This window comes from Calonectris borealis, chromosome Z (assembly GCF_964195595.1).
Source record: "Calonectris borealis chromosome Z, bCalBor7.hap1.2, whole genome shotgun sequence".
In the NCBI taxonomy this organism is placed as follows: domain Eukaryota; kingdom Metazoa; phylum Chordata; class Aves; order Procellariiformes; family Procellariidae; genus Calonectris; species Calonectris borealis.
The window spans coordinates 24,696,911-24,717,910 of NC_134352.1; the positions used below are offsets into that span (position 1 = coordinate 24,696,911).

General features: G+C 34.7%; 1 protein-coding gene across 5 annotated transcripts in view; it reads right to left on the reverse strand.

Moving 5' to 3' along the window:
• The window catches only part of FER (FER tyrosine kinase), a 181,684-nt gene that overhangs the window by 92,387 nt on the left and 68,297 nt on the right, over positions 1–21,000 (reverse strand). For 3 of the 5 annotated variants that reach the window (XM_075137198.1, XM_075137197.1, XM_075137199.1), the window contains 3 exons: positions 11,871–11,963; positions 7,090–7,293; positions 2,919–3,041 (listed from right to left, as the gene is read on the reverse strand). In XM_075137198.1, the coding sequence (XP_074993299.1) occupies positions 2,919–3,041; positions 7,090–7,293; positions 11,871–11,963 (420 nt within the window). Of the gene's footprint in view, positions 1–800; positions 1,092–2,918; positions 3,042–7,089; positions 7,294–11,870; positions 11,964–21,000 lie in introns of those variants that run through there. The other 2 variants (XM_075137200.1, XR_012670947.1) reach the window with 2 other exon arrangements.

The window sequence follows — 21,000 nt, forward strand, 5'->3', positions numbered from 1 at the left end:
CATTATTTTTTTCTGTGAAGTTCTCTGTCATATTTAACTTTCACTTTCTAAATAGGTTATTACAGGACAGCAATTTGCATAAAAAGATTAAAGATTGCATGAAATGTCGAAGACTGCTTTGCAGCTATAATACAAACAAAAAAAAACCGGTCTTCACAGATGTCAAATGATTTTTAAGGAAATGATCAAAGGTATTCTGATAATAGCATACAATGCATAAAATACCCCCAAGACTAGGTGTCCAAGTGCATATGCTATTTCTGAAAATAACTTAAAATGTCTCCACTTCCCCATATGAAAGCCAGAGCTCCATGCAAATTACAAAGAAAAGCTCACAACACTCTTTTCTTAGTTCTGAAATACTTTTTTCCAACAACTGGTTTTTATCACATGGGAGAACTAAAATCATCATAAAATCATAGCTCAGACCAAAAGGTATTACAAAAATTAAGTATTTTTTAAATCAGCTGCTCTAAAACAATTTAAATCATCTAGCTAATACCCTTTTCAATACTGTCTTGGTTCAAATTGCTGGTCGTGAAGCACTAAGTACACTATACATTGGTTTTAGTGTACACCAAGTGTAAGTAGCTATCAGACACTCAGATCATATTTCATAAATTCTTGAAAGCCTCCATACAATATATGTAATACATATATTTAAAAAACCCCATACAATAAAGTTTTCTGTCACCCAATACTCTTCTTAGCACTAACAGTCAGTATTACCATGGACATCCTTTCCATTATTTCACATAACCTATCAGAATGAAAGTTGAAAAGTTCATCAACCCTAAAGGAAATACCCTTGAATATTAATACTGACATATACCAGCACAAAGTCAGTCATAGGATGAAATAAATGGAGCCTGTGTGATTGGATTTTATGGATAGATGCTGATTACTTGCAGCACTTTGAGAAACCTGAGTAGTCGAAGTATTTTTTCGCTGCAGCTCAAATCAACTACCAGCTCATCATAAAACTAGCATGATCGTAGAGGAAATACTAGTATTTCCACTAATTTTAGTTAATACTAAGACTAACTCAAATCAACAAGTCCAGAAAGGAGTGGGCCTGCTTCATTCTCCCCCTGAAAATAAGAAAAGCAAAAAACTGACTTTGTACCCAGTGACAGTAGAAAAGCTAAAAAGTCTGTCTTAAAAATTGTCCTCCACCACTTTGTAAGGAGGTTATGAGACATCTGAATGTAGTGGTAGTGGTATGGATTCAAGTCCTGGAAAGACACAGTCATATATGTCTGCATGGTTATCATCAAGGGATTTCAGACTATGCCTATGTGCATTTACACCTCAAAGGACATGAGATCAAGTACAGTAATGGATAAATGACCAGGAAAGTAATTCTTCCACAGTAGAAAAATTCTTTAACTATACTGAGTTACATAAAACTATGCATAAATTAAAACTTAACAATTAAAAAAATGATAGCAAAATGAAACAAAAATGTCAGGAATGTGGAAACTCCCTGTCTTCAAAGTAAATAACAGAGAATGAAGAGATGATGTTTTCCAGATTATGTTTTCCTGTTTAACCTTAACAGAGAATAACTAAGAATAAGTTTTGTTATCATTTAGTATGTCGTAACATACGGAACTATAGTTTTACATTTGCTAAAACAGGGCTGCTCTCACAGTATGTATATTATACAAAGGCAGAAAAAAAGCCAGGAAACGGAAAGAGCATTAAACTTTTAATACAAATACGGTACTAAAGACGAAAATTTGCAAACAGATATAAAAAGATTTCATTTGGAGTTTGACAACCCTTTATTTTTAGCTTAAACAGTTTATATCAAAATTCAATTATTCACACATCAAAAATAATGTCCTATGCTTTCTCGTAAGTTCTACAATGAATTTAAGCAATATTTTATGTTCAATAAAGTGTCGATTTGATAATCAGCAAGGCATTAAACTAAAATGTGTATTAACAAAACCTCATTCTTTAAATTTTAAAATTATATATAACAGGTAAGCACAGATAAGTGTAAAAAAAATCACATTAATTTTGAGAAAGGGAATATGCTTTAATTTTTTAGGATTATTAGCAGAAAAGAATTAGGACCTTGGAGTAGGAAACTAACTCTGAAATATAAAATGTTATGCTTCCTAAAATTCTGTAGAACACAGAAGGTGCTTTACACATGCTTGAAACTAGTCTTTTTTAAAAAAAATCAAGAACAAATGGCTTACACATAGTCAAAATGCAAAGATTTAAGTGGAAAAGAGTTGGCTTATGAATGAAATATTAACTAAGTAGATACTAACTGTAAAACTACTGGAAGAGGCCAAGAAGACTTAAGATTTCTAAACAGTGATATAGTTTAATACTTCCATCCCTTTTAGTTTGCCTCCTGAAAGACTTTCTGCAATACCTTACTGATTAAAAAGAGAATTTTTATTTCAAATTTGCAATGACGCTGGAATGACAGTATCTTTTTCCGTGTTTGTATAACTTATATCTGAGATACAAAATAGAGACAAAACAGAGTTGTCATAACTTTTTCAAATTTCATGAGAACTTTACCACTTAAAGAATACCATTTTATCAAAAAAATTTCTTCATCACAACTTTATGGGCAACGAACTACTACTTTCAATTAGTACTGAAATCCAAATGGGAAACCAAAATGAAAAGTAGGAGGATATTTGTGAGATGCTGAATGTCATTCTTTCAAGAAAGTAAAGATTTATGGTAAGAATCAGGATGGAGCGTTACTTTAGATGAGTATGTTGCACAGAGCAAAGAAGCTTGAAAAAGCTCAGAAAAAGAGAGTCACAAAGGAAGCAAGAATGAAAAATTTTCTGAGAAAGTTGCATAGGAACATATTTTAAATAACAATACAACCCTCTCAAATTCTTTTCAGTTAAATAGAGTTCTTGGAATGTATGCATTACCTTAACAACAGGATTCAGCAGAACAACACCCGATTTCTTTGTAATAACTTGCTTTGTTGTGTAATGATGCTCTATAAGCTGAGGAATAGTTGGAAACCCAGTTCCTTCAAAACGATACTGATTCTGTATGGAGGTAAAAGGAAATAATTGTTTCTCTACAAGCAATATTTCAAACAAGAAACTGCAAAAGCGCATCACCAAGCTTCCCTCACTAGTAACAAAACAAAGAAATGTTCGCTTTTACAGAATTAGATTTCTTTCCTGATCTATTTAATAGCATTTCTACTGAATTAAATGAATGATAGTTAGGAAGATGATAAATTAATAAATGCAAAGTTGCTGCATCACTCATTTAAGACAACATGATAAAGTAACTATTTATTCAAACTCTTAATTTAAAGAGCTGGGACAGTTAAACTTAAAACACTGACAGAGTGAAATAAAAATATTATAAACCAGAAGAAACAACACTAACTTCCTAATTACTTAAAGTTCTAAGATTTACAGAAAACAAACTAAAAACTAAACACCTGACAATAAAATACACAGGAGATAAGTAACACTATCTTACTCAGATCTTACTGCATTTACAATGTTTGATAAAATGAATAAATCCCTGGCACAGAGTATAAGATGCACAATTGGTCTTTAATAAGGAGAAGAGTCTACAACAGCTAAAAACAAAGGCAGGGCATGAATAGAGAAGTTGGGCAAGACAAAATTCCTCTCCCGCCACACTTCATGAATTTATTTCTTTTTATAGACATAATTGAACACAATGGAAACAATTAAAACTCTTAATATTTTCTTAGAAGCATGTAACATTTTCTTAGCAAAGACTGCTATGACATATCATTCTTTCCGGTGTTAAGGGGAAAAACTGTATTTTCATTGCTTATCTTTGCCCATATACTTGATGGGGAAAAAAATAGTAAAAAAGCGTTTATTTCATCCTCCTGAATGTCTTAAATGATACACTGCAGCTGATTGGGAAACAGATGCTTTATCTCAGCATCTACAGTTAGAGAACTCCTCCACCAAGAGAGGAACTACTATAAGCCAACCTGACAATGGCAAAAATAAACAAGTACTGCAATTAAAAAATCTTGAAGCACAGATGGTGATTCAAGTTCATTTACACAACTGGGCAATGAAAACCTCTACCACTGGCATGCAGACGTTTTTCTTTCTAGCCCCCAAGATTAAATTCCTTGCACAATCCATTACAAGTTGCTCTTCGTTAGGGGTTAAAGCATTAACTTCATGAATGGTGTTATCGCTGTTAGCAAAGACAGCTTGGTCATGTCACCTATTTTTAACATTCCTGGTTCTCTATCATAAAAATGTTTTCATAGTCTGAATACTATTTGGTTTTTATTTTGTTGTTTAACTTCATTCGCATATTAAATAGTGACTCAGCTTTGACTGGCCAGTAATACTAGCTCCCACTCCTTCCAAATAATCTCCTTCATATTTCTGTGCTGATGATCCAAAAAACCTGATGTTCTAAGAGTCTCCCTAGCACAATAACCAGTACTGCCTATTATTTCCTAATCTCAGACCCAGCTGCGCGCCCATCTGCTGCTATCTATGTAAGACCTTCAGGGCAGACAGTGTTCTTTGATTCAGTGTATTTACACAGGATCCTGACCATTATTAAGATCACTAATAAACAACAATTTGAAAACAGCACAGCCTCAAAGAGCAGCAGTGAAAAACAACGGTAGCCTTGAATGACAGCAGTGAATTTTGATGCTTAAAGCTGAACAATGAACTCATTTATCACACACATAGTTTTATTAAGATTAGTCTTTAAAATAATGGTAAAACCAGAGACAGAACACTTATGCAATTAACGGACCACTGTTAAAACAGGTATATGTCCCACTCTGCCCTTCAGTATTTGATTCAGAAGAAAATTTGGAGACCAAGTTTGGTCCATATGATATGTTGCATTTATTCCTGCTTGGTCGGAATCAGAGAGCTCCAAGCATCTTGTAAGACTGTGTGTCTACGTACAGGTAATTTTATTCTTATTTTCTCATTCAGAATTCTGACACATCAAAATACTTTAAGGTCATAAAATCAAAATAAAATAAACACTGACTTTGTGTAACGGTTCACTTCTACAAGGAAAACTCTAGGTGAAAATTAATGACCATGTTTGGTCTCCATATGGGGACCTGGCAGTGATCCAAGAGTGTGATTTGACCAGTCACAAAGACCTGATTCCACATTGTTCATACCAATGTAAACAAACAAACAAATCCCTTGCACTAAATTCTCCTCAAACTTCCCTACCAAAACGTTCATGAATACATTTGGTTATATGACCATAACAGTCCCACTAGCCACTAACTCCTTTTTAGAGCTTAGTAACTTTTTCTCTTTTTACAATTATTGCTTTTTCCACAATAAATGCAGAAAATTCACCCCATAAAAGTGCATAGGGAGTCCTGAATTTCTTTAAGAAAAAATGTTTTAATTTCCATAATTGTCAAGAAAATCTGCCACAAATGAATCTCAAGAGCAGATGAACATAATGCCCTATTACTAGATGTACAAGCAGACAGATCTAGTGACCTGACTATGTTTGGACTGTCCAACCTATGCAATATTAAAAAATATCAATCTTACTTTTCAAATGTAATTCCTAAGAGAAAGTAGTGAAATTATGGAAATAACAATAGCTTCTTAATTTTTTTTTGTGTGTGTGTGGAAAAAACAATACAAAAAAAGAGTCAGCTTACAGGTAGGGGTGGCCTCAAAGTAATACTTATAAAAAAACCCCTTTATTTTAACTGACTTGAAAGTCCAATCTACATTTTTTGAAGATGTATTTGCCACATACAATGATTTACACAAAATTATTTCAGCCACACCAAGTATACAATGTGCATTTATTTCTGCTGGGTCGGAATCAGACAGCTTCAAGCATCTCGTAAGACTCTGTATGTCTAGGTACAGGTAATTGTACTGCTCTTATTTTCCCATTCAGCACTCTGATGCATCAAAATACTTTAAGGTCATAAAATCAAAATAAAATAAACACTGACTTTGTGTAACGGTTCACTTCTGCAAGGAAAACTCCAGGTGAAAATTAATGAAAACTCCAGCTGGACAAGTGTCCATAATCATTGATCCTACAGAAGCCTTCCAGCTATGAAGTTTGAAATATATTACTGCCCCTCATTAAAAAGAAATAGACCATGTACACATTATTGACTTCTCCCACGCATGCTGCATCAGCTAGGGATTTAGATGAGGAAATTCCCTCAGTGTAAACATTGTAATGTGACTAAATTTGTGTATTTTTCTGTATATGGGAGATTTTATTACAAGAGACTGAAATATGTTTTGGCAGCATTACTGAATCAAAACTGAGAACGATTTGCTGCTATGTCATACTTCAAGAAGAATTTCTAGTAATGTTATGAGAACTGTCATATTTTGAATGAGTTTGAAATTCTGAAAGGTAAAAAGAAAAATACATTTAAAAAACCAAATAATGCATTGAGAAGAATAAAAAGAAATACATTGGGTAAAGGCATATAAAAATTAACATACTGTTTAAAAAGACCAATTTTTCCTAAGTTAGAGCAACAAGGGGACCAATTCTGGTCCTTCGAAGCATATATGCTGTGCAACATCCACAAGCGTTTGTGTTATACTGAACAAAATATCCATAGGGCTAAAAAGAACATAAGCATCTCCAGTGCAGCAGGGATTTCAATTCCTAACTGTATAGAAACTAGCACAGATTATTTTCTTCTCCATGAATGTTTCCATTTTTCAGGAAGATTCAATGGAATCTTTACAATCTGAATTAAAAGTAGCCTAATTAGCACCAACTACGAAAATGGGTTTAAAAATAAATAAATGCACATGCATAAATTAGTAGTAACAAGTTCTGAATTTCAAAACATTTACAGAAATATCTTGGCTTTTCAATATAAGATAAAAGATGCTGAATAACCTCATACTTCATATTTTTGTTTTGTTTCCCAAAATGACCTTTTCCCCTGATTTCAGCACTGATGGAAACATTTCCAACAGCTCTCATATTTTCATATAAGCTATTTGCCATAGTAAATTATGTAAATCCTAAATTGTTTAGCTGAAATTATAAACTTCCTAGCATTGAATATTCAGTACGATATCAGAGACGTACATCAGCATATTGTATGATAAAGTGTCTCCGTTGTCCATCTGAAAACACAGAAAGGACATATTCACCAGGTTTCCCGTGGCTCTCTCGCACCAAGAAGTCTCCTTGCTGTTTTAACAGCTCCTGGGCTTCTATTCTTGGAATTGCACCATGATACCAGTCTTGCTCAGCCAATGGTTTCTCAGTGGTTGATATTACATCAAAAAACTTGGGAAAAATATTGAAGAAAAATGTTATTATAACAGTACATTTTTAGAGTTTACTTCTACATGAAAAGCATGATAAACAACAATAATTTTTATTTCTGTATCTAAATTATGTATTTCTATTAAAATACAAAATCAAGGCTCTTACATTTACACAAAAGGCATTCTGATCACCTTCTTTTCTATTACCTAAAAAATTAAATATAAAAAGCAGAAGTTTATGGAAACATCCATAAAACCATGTAATATTTTTCACTTGGCCTGCTATGTTTCCTAAGCCATATTGACCAACTTTTTCTCACACATTCTGATGTGGTATGAACAACAACTCAAAATGAACCATTTCCTTATCTAGACAGAAGCTTCTCAGACGTAAAAACATAAGACATTGATTTATACAAAGCATATGAATTGGATAAATTGTTTTCACAGAATTTACCAATTGCACCCCAAATCTATTAACAGCTTTATGGGACATTTTTCCTGGCGTCTACACTGTAGCACAGAATAAATACCTGGGTGAGCTGTGCTTATGAACTTCAGCATAGACTTTCTGAAGGCACAAAGATTGTAAGAAATTATTTTCACCAGATATAAATGGAAGGTAATGAGTTTTAATCTACAATTTCACATATTAATTTTAACAAGCTTACATTGTTTAAGAAAACACTGAGGAAAACTTTATATTTTGTTCAATGATCACTTCAGATTTATTTGTTATGGCTAGACAGACAAGCCCTTACTTAAGCTATATGTCATTCAAAATTGTTAGTGCCTGAGCTCATAGAAATTCTCACTGCCAGAGTGGTAAAGCTCTGAACAAAATAACACAGTGGGTACGGTATTGTGAGTTGAACAGATATGTGAATGTGTCCCAGGCAAGCCTGCTGAACCACATTTTAGGTAACAGCATGAAGACACATCTCAATTAAGCACTATCAAACAGATACAAACAAAGCATACGATTCTGAATTAACCTCTCCTACTGCTCTGCCCTGATAAAAAAAAAGGTTTTCTTTGTATCATCAAGGATGATACGATATTTCCCCTATGGGGATGGGGAAAGAGAACAGAAACACTCCATTGGTGGATGCAAGGGAAAAATTTGACATGGTGCAGCTACGAGCATGGTGGCAGCCATCTGCACATTTAAGTTCTTCCTAGGGAGATATTTAGGTTAAGATAACTTACCAAGCCAAAAAACACTAGGAATAATCTCAGATTCTCAGGGTGGGAATGAGTAGACCCAAGAAAGGGAATCTACTCAGAACTTCTTGTTTCCAAATATCTGTAATTCTTTAGCACTTTCATAGTAAAGTTTCTGGTATAAAAAAAGCCTTTGTGGGTTCCTGGCTGCTTTTCTAAGTTATACCTCAAAAGGTCTAGTTTAGTCCAGGATCCTGATGGAAAACTGGAGAACATATTTAAGAGCCTGACGGAGCCTCATATTCTCAGATATCAACACTGGGATCTACAACCCTGGGCCTGTATCAGGGATAATTTCAGACATGAGATTTGAGGCCAGCACTGTAACCAACAGACCCATCACTAGAAAGAACGAGTATGCTCTATTACAGATTTTGCTCTATTACGGATTCAGAGCTAGGAAGGACTATGTAAGAAACAACAACAGCTTGAACAGAAAGTGCACAGTCATAGTTTTTAGGAGCAAAAGATGTACTTCAAGGTACTGTGTTTATTAGCATAGTGAACTACTAAAAGCCCAAGATATTGTTTGGCCAAGAAGGCAGTCATATATTTCAATTTCATCAACAGTTAAATACTTCTCAGATCAGAGCTATCTACCACTGTTAAATGACACTAAGCCATTCTCTTTCAGAAATTCCTAAAAGAAAAAATAAGCTTTCAAAATATTAGAGAATGTTATTTACTTGAACATTTATTGTTCAAAGACGCTCAGTTTGACTCACCAGAAAACCCAGACTTCTGCTATGCTATCAAGAAATGTTAAGGGGTTCAGAGTAGCAAAGCCTTTGCCACAGAAACACATTTCTACTTGAGAGAAAATGTTTCTAAGGATAAAAGGACAGTTCAGGGTTAATAAACTAGTTCATGGTCTTCACATAGGAAGGTTAAAAAAAAAAAAATCTGACATGCAACTCAATTTATAGCTTACTAAAGAGGAAGCCACCAGATAGTAACACCTCCTTATTCATGTTTTGAATGTTATTAAAATTGCATTGTTTTTATGAACAACTCTTCAGACTCCAACATATTTTCCGTATGATACAATATTCACCCTGACTAGCTATGAAAGAAAACATAGCTGAAAGCCCAGAAAGAACAGTACAAATGCAAAATATATAATCATTTTAATATTGATTTCAATTCAGTTTACACCGTTTAGTGCTAATGTTTCTACTGCATTTTATAGTTAGAATTAAATGGTTTAAATACAAGAAAGGTTAGTCTTTAAAGATAGAGGAAAAAAGCTACCTGCACAAAATTAAATTCCCATCTCTTTTCCTTAAACTCTACTAAGTTTAAATATCAGTAAGCAACTTAATATGACTAATTAGATACCTGAAAGAACAAGTTTGCATTCTAGGCCTCAATGTTTTACAGTTACAGGATCACTTACTGATTCAACAGTTTAAATGAAGAATATTTTTCTAAGATTTTTGTTGTTAATTTGACTGGAAGATAAAAATAAACAATAAACAATCATACAGAAGGAAAGTAACTCATGCTGTTGAATGTCTACTCTCCTTCCCACCCCCCTCCTTTTTTGTCTTTTAGTTTTCCTTCAAGATATCCTTTTATTGCCATATTTAGCTTATGGGTTATTTGGAGTGGTGGGGGGAGTTGGGGGATGTGTGCCCTTATATACTTCATCACACTTTTCCTTCTGAGAGGAGGGAAATGCCCTCATATACTTCATCATGCTCCTCTTGGACTTATTACTGTCCTCTTTACTTATTTTGAGCCCCTCCTCTCTCCCTATTTAACAATCCATTGAAACAGCAGTTTTCCTCCAACAGTAAAATGAAGCAGTCCCCAGCTGCTGCCCTTATTCAAGAGAAAAACTGAGCAAACAGCAGTGTATTATTTCTAACTCCAAAAAAATGAGATATTATTCCTGTACTTACGCTGTCAATGAAAAGAAAATAATAATGGGAGTAATATTTTATTAAACTAATAGCTTACTCAGTATTGTTTTTTCACATATATTCTGAGCTCAAACTTTACATACTTCCTTCTTTTCCATCTTTAAGCAAACAAAACATTTTGTCAAGACATTTTTTCTCTCCCAGTGTAAAAGAGGGGCACAGACACAGATGAGAAAGTGAAGCAATACAGTTAGGTCGATAATTTGAGACAACTCCCTATGGAATATGCTGCCCTTAGCCTCAGTGTACCTGGCTCATTCCCACATGCTAATATACCATATGAAACCAACATTAATTCCACCTATTATCCTATAAACAATAAAAAAGTTGTCCTATAAACAGCAACAGATATCTATGCCAAGCTCAAATGCCTCAGTGGCAAAAAAAGGCAGAAGGGCAGAAGCTGGCATTCATGATGCAATTCATTCAGACTCTTCATTCAGTTCATTCATAGCACTGCATTACAGGTACATGAAAGTTGCCCCTTTTCTTGTGTTTTCTCTCCTCATTTGATTAAACTTATGTCTCTTGCTATTATAGAAAACTGTCTTGCACTTTGTCCATGAGAAGCCACCTGAATCCCTAATCTTGCTGTTTTCCTTTCAAACTATACTTTTTACCTGTATTACCCTTTATCTTCTCATTCTGAGAACATGTAAATCATTTAAGTGCCAACATGCAAGTAACAGTTTAAGTTTCCTGGCTGCTTTTGGAAACACAGTGTTTCTCTGCAACTTTCTTTAGGTGACAAAAAAAAAAATTGTTTCCTCTCATTACACACAAAATTCACCTTCTCCCACCAATTAAATATGGGACAGTGTAGTAGCACTACATTTAAATCAAGATACGGCTCCACTTTTAAAGTTTCAATATACTTAAAACATATAATATGAAAACAGGTAGTTAACATCACATTTTTAGACTATACTCCATAAGACGATCAGTACCGGTCCTTTTCCTACTCTGCTTTGAGATCCTTTTACTTAAGTCGTACTAGTTATTGAGGAAGTAGTGGTAGTAGTAGTAATAATAATAATATGCTTATATACTGGTGCCTTTGTAACAAATATAGGGAATATAATTATTGCAACAGCGGGTAAAACATGCATGACCATCTGACCTACTACAGAATATCATAATACACTGCATTTCCAGTAAATCAGACTCACTGGGAAGAGTACTCTTAAAAGTATAGCACCAGTCTGAGAGCTGCAAAGAACATACAAACTCTTTTTTTCCTAAAGTGCAACAAGTTGTTCTGACATACTATTATGCCACAATATTATCAGGTCTGCTGATCAATCAGAACAGTGTTTTTATAACATCATTTTAATGTAATTTTTGTGTACATAGATGGAAATGAATGATGCTTCAGAAAAAAAAAATCCTACTTGAACCGTAAAAATAACAGAATGTAATACAACACTACATTATTGATACTACTTACCGATGATGAGCCCAACATGGATTTTGGAGACCTTATAATTCCAGCTATGGAATGACGTATAGTGTCAAATCTTGAGACTTTATCCTTCTTGTCCTAGGAGAAAAAGCAGTATTCTCAAGTGAAAACAAGCAAATCGGTATGATAGTTGAATTATTGGAGAACGTGGAATGTAGGCTCCTGGATTTTATTTAAATAAAAGATAGGGGCTGAGCCTCTACTGATACAAACCAGTAAGTGTCAACATCAGTGGGATTAAGCTAACTCATACCAATTTAACTGCTGACAAATTCTATAATTCATATAATATTTTGTGCAATTATTTTAAGTATCACTATGGTTAACTATAAAGAGAACTTAAATTATTTTGTACCCTAAAAACAAAGGACATAATTCTTAGTTCTCCTGAAATACTCATTTTTTTAAAAGAACATTGATTTGAAACCATATAATCAAAAAAAGCCCACACAGTAAAACTAAAAAATACATACGTACATTATCCTTACTGAATATATGGGTTTTTTTTCCCCTTTTATTAAAAACATGTTCTTCTCTAACAATACATTACTTGTAAATATTAGCACCAACCAGTGCAAGTTATAGGATCCATTTGTTTTCTCGATCATAAACCATAGAAGCAGCCACCATCTGGATTTTAAATTCTGTAAAACGAGGGCTCTAACTGGTACACTGAAACAGTCTTTCTAGTTCAGCGTAAGTCAATGTAAATTCCAAGGTGCTCATAACTTGACCTAGTCCAAAGACTGTGTATTTCTTAATCTCTGACTTACCACCAGCTCTCAAAATTAATAACAAAGAATCTTTCAAAAAATACAAAAATGGATTTTTAACACTGACAAACTGAGCTTATTTCATGTAAATCACTCTCAGAAACAGCGAAGATATTGTAATGAGTATTTGCAAAGTAATTAAATCTGAAACACATTAACAACCTCATTCTAATTAGCTATAGGTTACCTAAACTGTAAGAAACTGATAACAGAGACAGACTACAACTGTTTGGTAGTGTTACAAAGAAAAATTGCTTCCAAGTTTTGGACGTACATCCTTGACTGAAGAAACTGAAAATCTGATTATGTAATAAATGCAGCTTCAGTTTATTCCAGGACTTCCAAATAAGCAACAAAATCTATTTGTTCTATATACAGAATATACCAGTGTTTAAAAATGACTCCCAAATACAATGTCATTTACAGGATATAGGTTAAACATTGTCTTAGTAAAATAAATTTATTTATTTGGTTGCAAAATTCTGCAACGTGCCTTAATTTGTATGCTGTGAAAAAAGAGTGCAAAAAACAATCAAATAGTCAAAACACTAATAGGGAGTTCATTAGTCACTGAAATACTCATTAACTATGTGCCCACTTACCCATCAATAACATTTTTATTCCTTTTATCAGACTCAAGTAATATTGTATGCCAACTAATTTTCTTACAATAAAACACTCTCTGCTGAGTCCTGATTTTTATTTTTATAATACTGATTAATTCAACTCGCTACACACACACACACAAAAATCTCATTAACAATAGGGGGACACAGAGTCTAATTTTGCTTGCATGCTGGCTGGGTGTGGAATGATCCACCCATTTCACACATCTCTTCAGACGTGAGCCATGAGATTTAACTGCAATTAAATGTTTACTTCTTATATGACAGAAAAAAATAAGTTACCAAAAGATGCATGAATTCCACTACTCTTCCCCTAAACAAACTCAGGAGTTTTCTTTCTACTTTACACTAACAGCGTGCTTATCTAATGACAACATCAAACCACAAGTAAGATTCTACATTCATCAGTTTCTCCTTATTGAAAAATGTTTTTAACAAGAGGGTTTTTTGACTCAAAATAGCGGAAAGATTCATGAACTGGGCCCCACCAGAGGACTTTGATAAGCACCACTGAATGATACATAGAGGCTAATAGTTGTATTAAATAGAATGAACATTAAAATGCAGATTTAAGGGATAAACTTTGGCTCTGTTCAAAATGTAGTGCTTGCCCTGTTCAAACAGCAATACATTTATAAACACTGTTTAGTATTTTCATAGCACCTTCCCCCCGACATACCAAAACTACTCTATATCTTACAGCAATGAAGACTCAATTTGTCTGCACAGCAGGCATTATCAAACACATGACAAACACAACTGCAGGCTGAGTTTATTTATTCCATTTAAGTATTTTTAGGGCAACCTGAATAAAACTAAAGAGCAGCAACAATGGTCTTCTACTGATTTTTTTTTTGCCATGGCCCAGCTACGGACCACCTAGCAGGACCCATTAGATATTGCAGGAAACCAGTTTTCACTGAGAACAGTCTATTCAACAGTGTGAAGAGATTTTTTTATGCATATTGGGTATAATTTTTTTCCTAAACTAGTATAAGAATACAACCTAGAATAGCCAATCTACTTTTTTTTATATATATATATGTGTGTGTGTGTGGGTACATGCTCTTAACAGTTAAGTCAGGGTGTTATTTTAAGTTTGCTTTCCAAAATAAAAGGAAATACATATCAGAGCTGTCTTTCAGTGATCTCCACCCTAGCCACACCAAATTTTGAATCTCTCAGCCAAGGCCCTCACAATTTAGCAAAGGATTTAGTAGATGAAAGAATTATCTCAGGATATTAGATTATTTTCAATTTCTGAAAGAAGCCAACAGAGACCAGAGACTCTCTGTGTCCTCAGGAAGAAAAGTTCATTATAATTCCCCACAACCCTCATTCCAACAAACATCAGACATCTGACCAACCAGCACAACCATGCTGGCTACGTAGTCACCACATACGCTTCAGACAAACTCATAAGACACGTTACTATTTGACTAACACACCTGAGAAGGACACTGGAAAGGAATCGGGAGTTCTGCATCAGGGATGCTGTAGAGAGCATTATGGAGTAGTATGCTTGCTAGCATACACAATGCAGCCACTAAAACATATTAGCTGATTCAGTTTCATTTTAGTTTAAACTAATTACTTTCAGAGATATTAGCAAAATGGTAGCACGATTTGTCACTTCCTTTATTTTATACTACAAGAATATCATTAAAAAGAAAACTAATCTGTGGACCATAATATTTTATGCAATGACTGAATTACTGCAGAATAAATTGTAGTTTACCATTAAAAAGCTAGACGTGTATGAAAATATATATTGTTATTAGAGAACAGTTTTAATCTATTTCTTTGACTGTGTTTAAATGTACCGGTGGCACAAAAGCACATAGAAGGAATTATGAAAAATGCATTGATAATGCATAATCAGATAATTCTCTTTTAGGACTAGCCATATTTCTAATCACTCTCCAGAATGAATTAAAATGAACCTCCACCAGGCTTGGGACTTGCATTTGGAACAGGTCATGAATTTTCTGTCCATTGGACAGGTACACCTAGCAAAACTGCTGAAAATCCAACTACTTACCCTGGAATGATGCAAAACTGCTGAACTTCTATATGGAATACAAACAGCTGTTTTAAGGATGGGACTTCTTGTCATTCTCCCTTTTGATAAATAATACAAAGCACTACTGCTTTTATTTCCAAATAATATAGAAAGGATTTACTAAGACAAATACCTCTTCTATTGAGAAACTGATCGACAGCAACTACTTGTAACCATCAGATTAGAGCGCTCTGTCACATTTTACAAGCAACTGGCTTCGACGCAGCAGTGTTATAATTCTTCTGCCACAAAACACGGAGTGTTGAAATGCTGTTCCCAGTTGTATACACCTCAGCCAGCCTTTTCATTCCAGTTCTTTTTCCTTTTTAATAGTCAAAACAATTGCCCCAGCTCTTTTAAAGAGATGTCACAGCAGAAGCCAATCACTCTAGCACTCTTAATTTTACTTTCCATTTTTCTCTTCTGACAAGATGCAGAGAGGAAAAATAAAGCATAAGAACCCAAAAAGAAGCACAGGATTCAGGCCAGCTCAAAAACGCAAGTGAAGCACTCCCTATTTTCCTTCAGGATTTCCCCAGGTGCATCTTCATATGTGATACACAGAAAGCCGAGCTTCTGTGTTTTGTACTTTTACTTTGGGAGATTTTGTGCAATGTGAGGTCCTGTCCATTTTAGTGGATTTTCCAGTAGAATATAGCTTCTGCAGTCATGCACTACAACTGCTAGGGTCCTGTGGACAAAAATCTCCCTTTTGCCAGACATACAGTTCTGCCACTGGGCAAAATATCTGCAGATCTTAAGAGTGCATGAAAAATAATACAATACACCCAGAAGTGTGACACAATCAAAATGACAGGCCATAAGAATCATATTCGCAATGGTATTTTGAATGAACGTGAGCAAGACAAAGCAACAAGGTAAAAGATTTTGCTTAAATTGAATTGCATAACGTAAAAGCCCCAAAGAGCTTTTTATCTGTATAAATCCAGAAAAATGGCTATATTAGATGTTACTATGAAAGAAAAATAATCTATACTCTTTTTAGAAAAGCGAGGAATTAAGAAGTTGGAGAGAGATCTAAGACAAAGATAAAACAGAATTGATGCTTCTGAGGGACAGGCAAATAGTAACACCATCTCTACTGATCAAAAGGTAGAAGATTAGCAATAAGAGAGACAACAGACAACGCAGCATATATTGAATATTGCTAAAAAAACTAGCCAGACATGCACATATAGGTGATATGAATAGGCCAATACTCTAATATTACTCCACTCAAAGAAAGACCGCCTAATGCGTCAGATATGAACCAGCATGGATAGAGAAGTTGAAGGTGGGCTTGCAAATGAAATTAGAGAACCTTCACAGGAAATTTAGAGAAAATCTGAGGAGGACTCTCCAACTGAAAGAGAAGACACACTCAGAAGAAAAGGAGATTTCAACTACAAGAACATAATCAGTGGTATCTAAAAGATGAGCATGATAGTACTGTTTCCAAGTTTTGGCTAGAGAACTGGTCCTCGGAGATTTTGATGAAAATTATTTCAGTACAGTACAACAGCTCTAAGATAAAACCAGAAGGGAGGAATTCCTGGTAGCTATTGTAAATGACATGTTCAATGAACTTACAGATAAAAAAGACATACCAGGCAGTATCTGCCAGAGCAATTAAGATGCTCTCCTTTTTGTAAAGTGAATGCTAGCTTCATTTCTGGTTTGAAGATACAATTTCCCTGATGAAAAAGGTGCCAGAACAACATTCATCTTAAAGCTTCAAATTTAGATAATGGGGAGAACAAGGAAGATTTTTGGTCTTAGAAGGCTATAGATGTCTGGCATGAGAATGGAGTTTTGTGATTTACAGGTAAGAGTTCTTCAAAGAAGCTTTAGAGAAAATAGTTTTCTGAAAATGATCCTCTGCATTAGTCACTTCAGCAGCGGAGATTAAAAGTTATTGAGAAGAGGCCCCAAAAATATATAATAAACTTAGACTATGACAGTAACTCTGGCCTGCTTGTCAATGAGTGGATATACTAACCACAAAATCTTTGTGTGTTAGTTTTATAGGTATTAGCACATACTAAAGGAGATGTAAATGCTGATGCATTTTAAAACCTGAAAATACAGTAGAGCATGCCTGATGTCCCTGAAGTCTATGATTTTATTTCAGAAATAAGACTAATCTCATACCTCAGAAAGGCTTTTTTTTTCTCGTCCATGACAGAACTGGATATCTCAGAAAGACCACATGTAGAAAAGCAGATAAAGAATCATGCTATCTTTAATAAACAAAACAGGATATTTTAAACTATTAACATGGCACTCACACAGCGAATGAGTTGTTGGTTGAATATGAGCTGATTATTTGAGCTGAGCAGATCATCTCTCTTTGGAGCACATTCCCAGGAATTGTAATATGCATTTTCTTAGTTTGCAATTGTAGATATCTAGAATTGGGAGCAGCACTGTGCAGAGCCATGAAGATGTAACATAGAGTTATTAAAAATTAAAACATTCAAAGCTAATTAAAAATATCTCAAGTACACAGTGAAACCAATTAAACAACACAGCTATTCAAAAATAATTTTTTGATAAGGTAACATTTTCTGTTTTAAACACAAGTAATACCTTCCAAAGCAGCAGAAATTATGCATAATTGACGTACATATTGTAAAACACTGCACTGGATGTAAATTAATGTTCCACCTTCTGAATTGCAGGGGTTAACCTGAAAAACAAGCCTTACTGGTGTGAAATTTAAGAACAGCTGTATTTTCTCAGACCAAAGATACATCCCAGGCCATGCCAGTGGCCTAATGGCCTGAAAGAAAAGGAGAATGATAATTCTTCAGGGCATATCCTTGTCCTCTGAAGATCTGTGGTATAAGATTTGCCTTAGTAGTATAAGATGTGATGTTTCCACATGTACAGTCATGGAAGGATTTTCCTTCCGTAATTTTTTTCAGCTGCTTTCTGAATCTATATAAACTATTACATGTTTTTGAAGAACATGTTTGTCTGCTTGCTTTGAATAATCTGCATATGTGGTTATTTGATGGTCCCTGCTTCTTGCTTCTGAAGAAACAGTGAACAACCATTATTCCCTATTCACTTTCTCCATGTCACCCAACACATTGTATACATCTTTATCACATTCCCCTTCAGTATGCTTCTTCAAGTCTGGAAAGCCCAATCTACTTATTCACTAATTCTACAGAAGCTCCTCCACGGATCTGAGCATTGTTTTGCTTTTCTGAATTCTCCTACATCAATTTTGTAAGTTCAGGAGCTGAAAATAGAAGTGGCTACATGGGGCCAGACTCTTCTAAGTGGTACACAGCAAAAGCACAAGCAGCAACAGACAATTTGCATTGAGAAAAATTCCAGTTAGATAGTGAAAAAAAATTCACAATGAGGACAGTGATCAAATACTGAAACGGGTTGCCCAGAGAGACTTCCATCACTGGAGGTGCTAGAACCTCAGCTGCAACAAGGCATTGCGCAGCTTGATATAACATCAAAGATGACCCTGCTCTGAGCAAGAAGCTGCACCAGATGGCCTCCCTGAGATCTCTTCCAATTTAAATTATTCTGCAGTTCTATGGCATTTGGGAAGCAGGTGCACATCGATTTATACAATGATGTAATGTTTTCTTTTCTATTCTCGGTTCCTTTCCTGAAAATTTCTAGCATATTTTTTGGTTTTGATCACTAAGTAAATAGTGACCTGATGTCTTCAGGAACATTTAGAACATATTTTGAGTGGTAACTCAGAGTTCATTACCGGTATATGTGAAATCAAGCACTGTTACTGCAACCTGGTCTGCAGGAATGTAATTACACAATATGATGCTAACATTAAAAAAAAAAAGACTGTTAGAAATAAAAGATATAATTTATAATAGTTGAGGTCAAGGAATTCACTCAACTTACTATAAAAAAAACTTGCTTTATTTCCAAATAAAGTTTTCTGCTCTTGTGATTACTTGTATGCATACGATTACTTATATACCAGAATTTTGAAGGTGCAACAGAGGCTAGAAATTATTTTTTTTTGTTCAGGGAAGCAGCAGTAAAAGCGAGCATTAAACAAGAAATTGGTGAACCATTTGGAGACAAAAACCTGAAAGCCTTTGGCAGATTTTACTTAGGAAAGCCTCAGATTTCAGCAAACACTCTGTGTAAATAAATTAATTTTTAAAAAAGAAGCATGAATACTATGATTGACCCTTTGCTTTCTTTTTGAATTACTATCTATCAGATCAGAATGTAGAGTTAAGTTGTCTGCACTATGTTTTCTGTTTTAATTAGAGTTTCAGAGGACCGATTTTTCAAGCTACGTATGAAATGTCAGGGAAACGTCACCTTCATCTTCGAAATGATTAGTAAATCTTCCAAACACACAAATATGTATTAGAGGTCTTTAAGGAAGTAGAGTACGTCTTAATGGGGGCTAGCAATAATGTTTCCAGAGACATGGTACATTTTAATTATTATATACCAAACAGCCTTTTTATTTTTAAAAAAGATAGGATTTTGATTTCACCTAATTATCATTAAGAATGTCAACTATGCTTTAGAGAAGATGACTACATGTACTGCACCTAAGCTGAGGCACTGAGATCCTGTCCGATAACTATTTTTGTGGAAGTAAAAAGTAGCCAGACAAAAGCTTTTGCAAGGCAGATAGAGAGGCCCCTGAAATTCAGTAAGGCATTCCTGCTTTGCTTAATGAATGTATCTGTACACCACTAAATCCTAATATACCTCCATCCACTGATCGCATAATGATGCCAAATAAAGGAGATTTCAATAAAGGCAGTTTAACCAATTCAGACTTCTGAAAGCTTAGAACCAAATTTAGAATTAATACATTTTTTTGAAAAATTAAGTTTAAATGCCATTAACTTATGTAACTGGGGAACCATGACCATGTAACAGGGAAAATGAAGGCTTCCGTCCTACAAAAACCTCAGACTGGTTTGTAAATGTACAAATATGAAATGTCTCACTGATTTCAAGAGCACTGTTATTAATCAATAATGCTATTATTAACTGAATGTACAAATATTTCATTAATTCTTACACTATCACTTTACTAGTTTCAAGTAATCCAAAATGATCAAATTTCTGTCTGTGCAGCACTTGCTATAGCTGAAAGGGAAGTACCTGGTCATAACATGATCCTTCTCCTCCTTGGTTGTCATTGCCACATCACAGTAAGAGATCCCCGAATATACCCACAAGGCCTCTCTTGCTATAATTCTATGTGAGCTCCTGAAGTTGCAACGGGATAACATAAATCAGACTATACTGAGTGCTTCTAGTTGTACTGCAGCACCTCATGTTCACAAAAGCAAGAAAATCTACCTCTTCTCACATCCTCTGGCAGCTCACCATTCAAAAAAGCAAGATGATGAACTAGCTGCTGGTCAAAGTCACCCATCTGCCAGGACAACATCTTGCTCAACATTCAGGCTGTGCTGCCACTCGAGGAAACCGAGAACCACAACAAGCCAAAGAGCAGTGAATGAACGACTGCCACAGTTCCAGGCAAGAAGTGACCAAAACAACCTGAGCCACAGCCAAGAATGGATGCGAGATAAGAGTATACAAATGGAGGAGGAATGTATTACATTTCTTCAAATACTCTCCCTGTTTCCAAACATTTTCATCTTCTTAAGCCAGATACA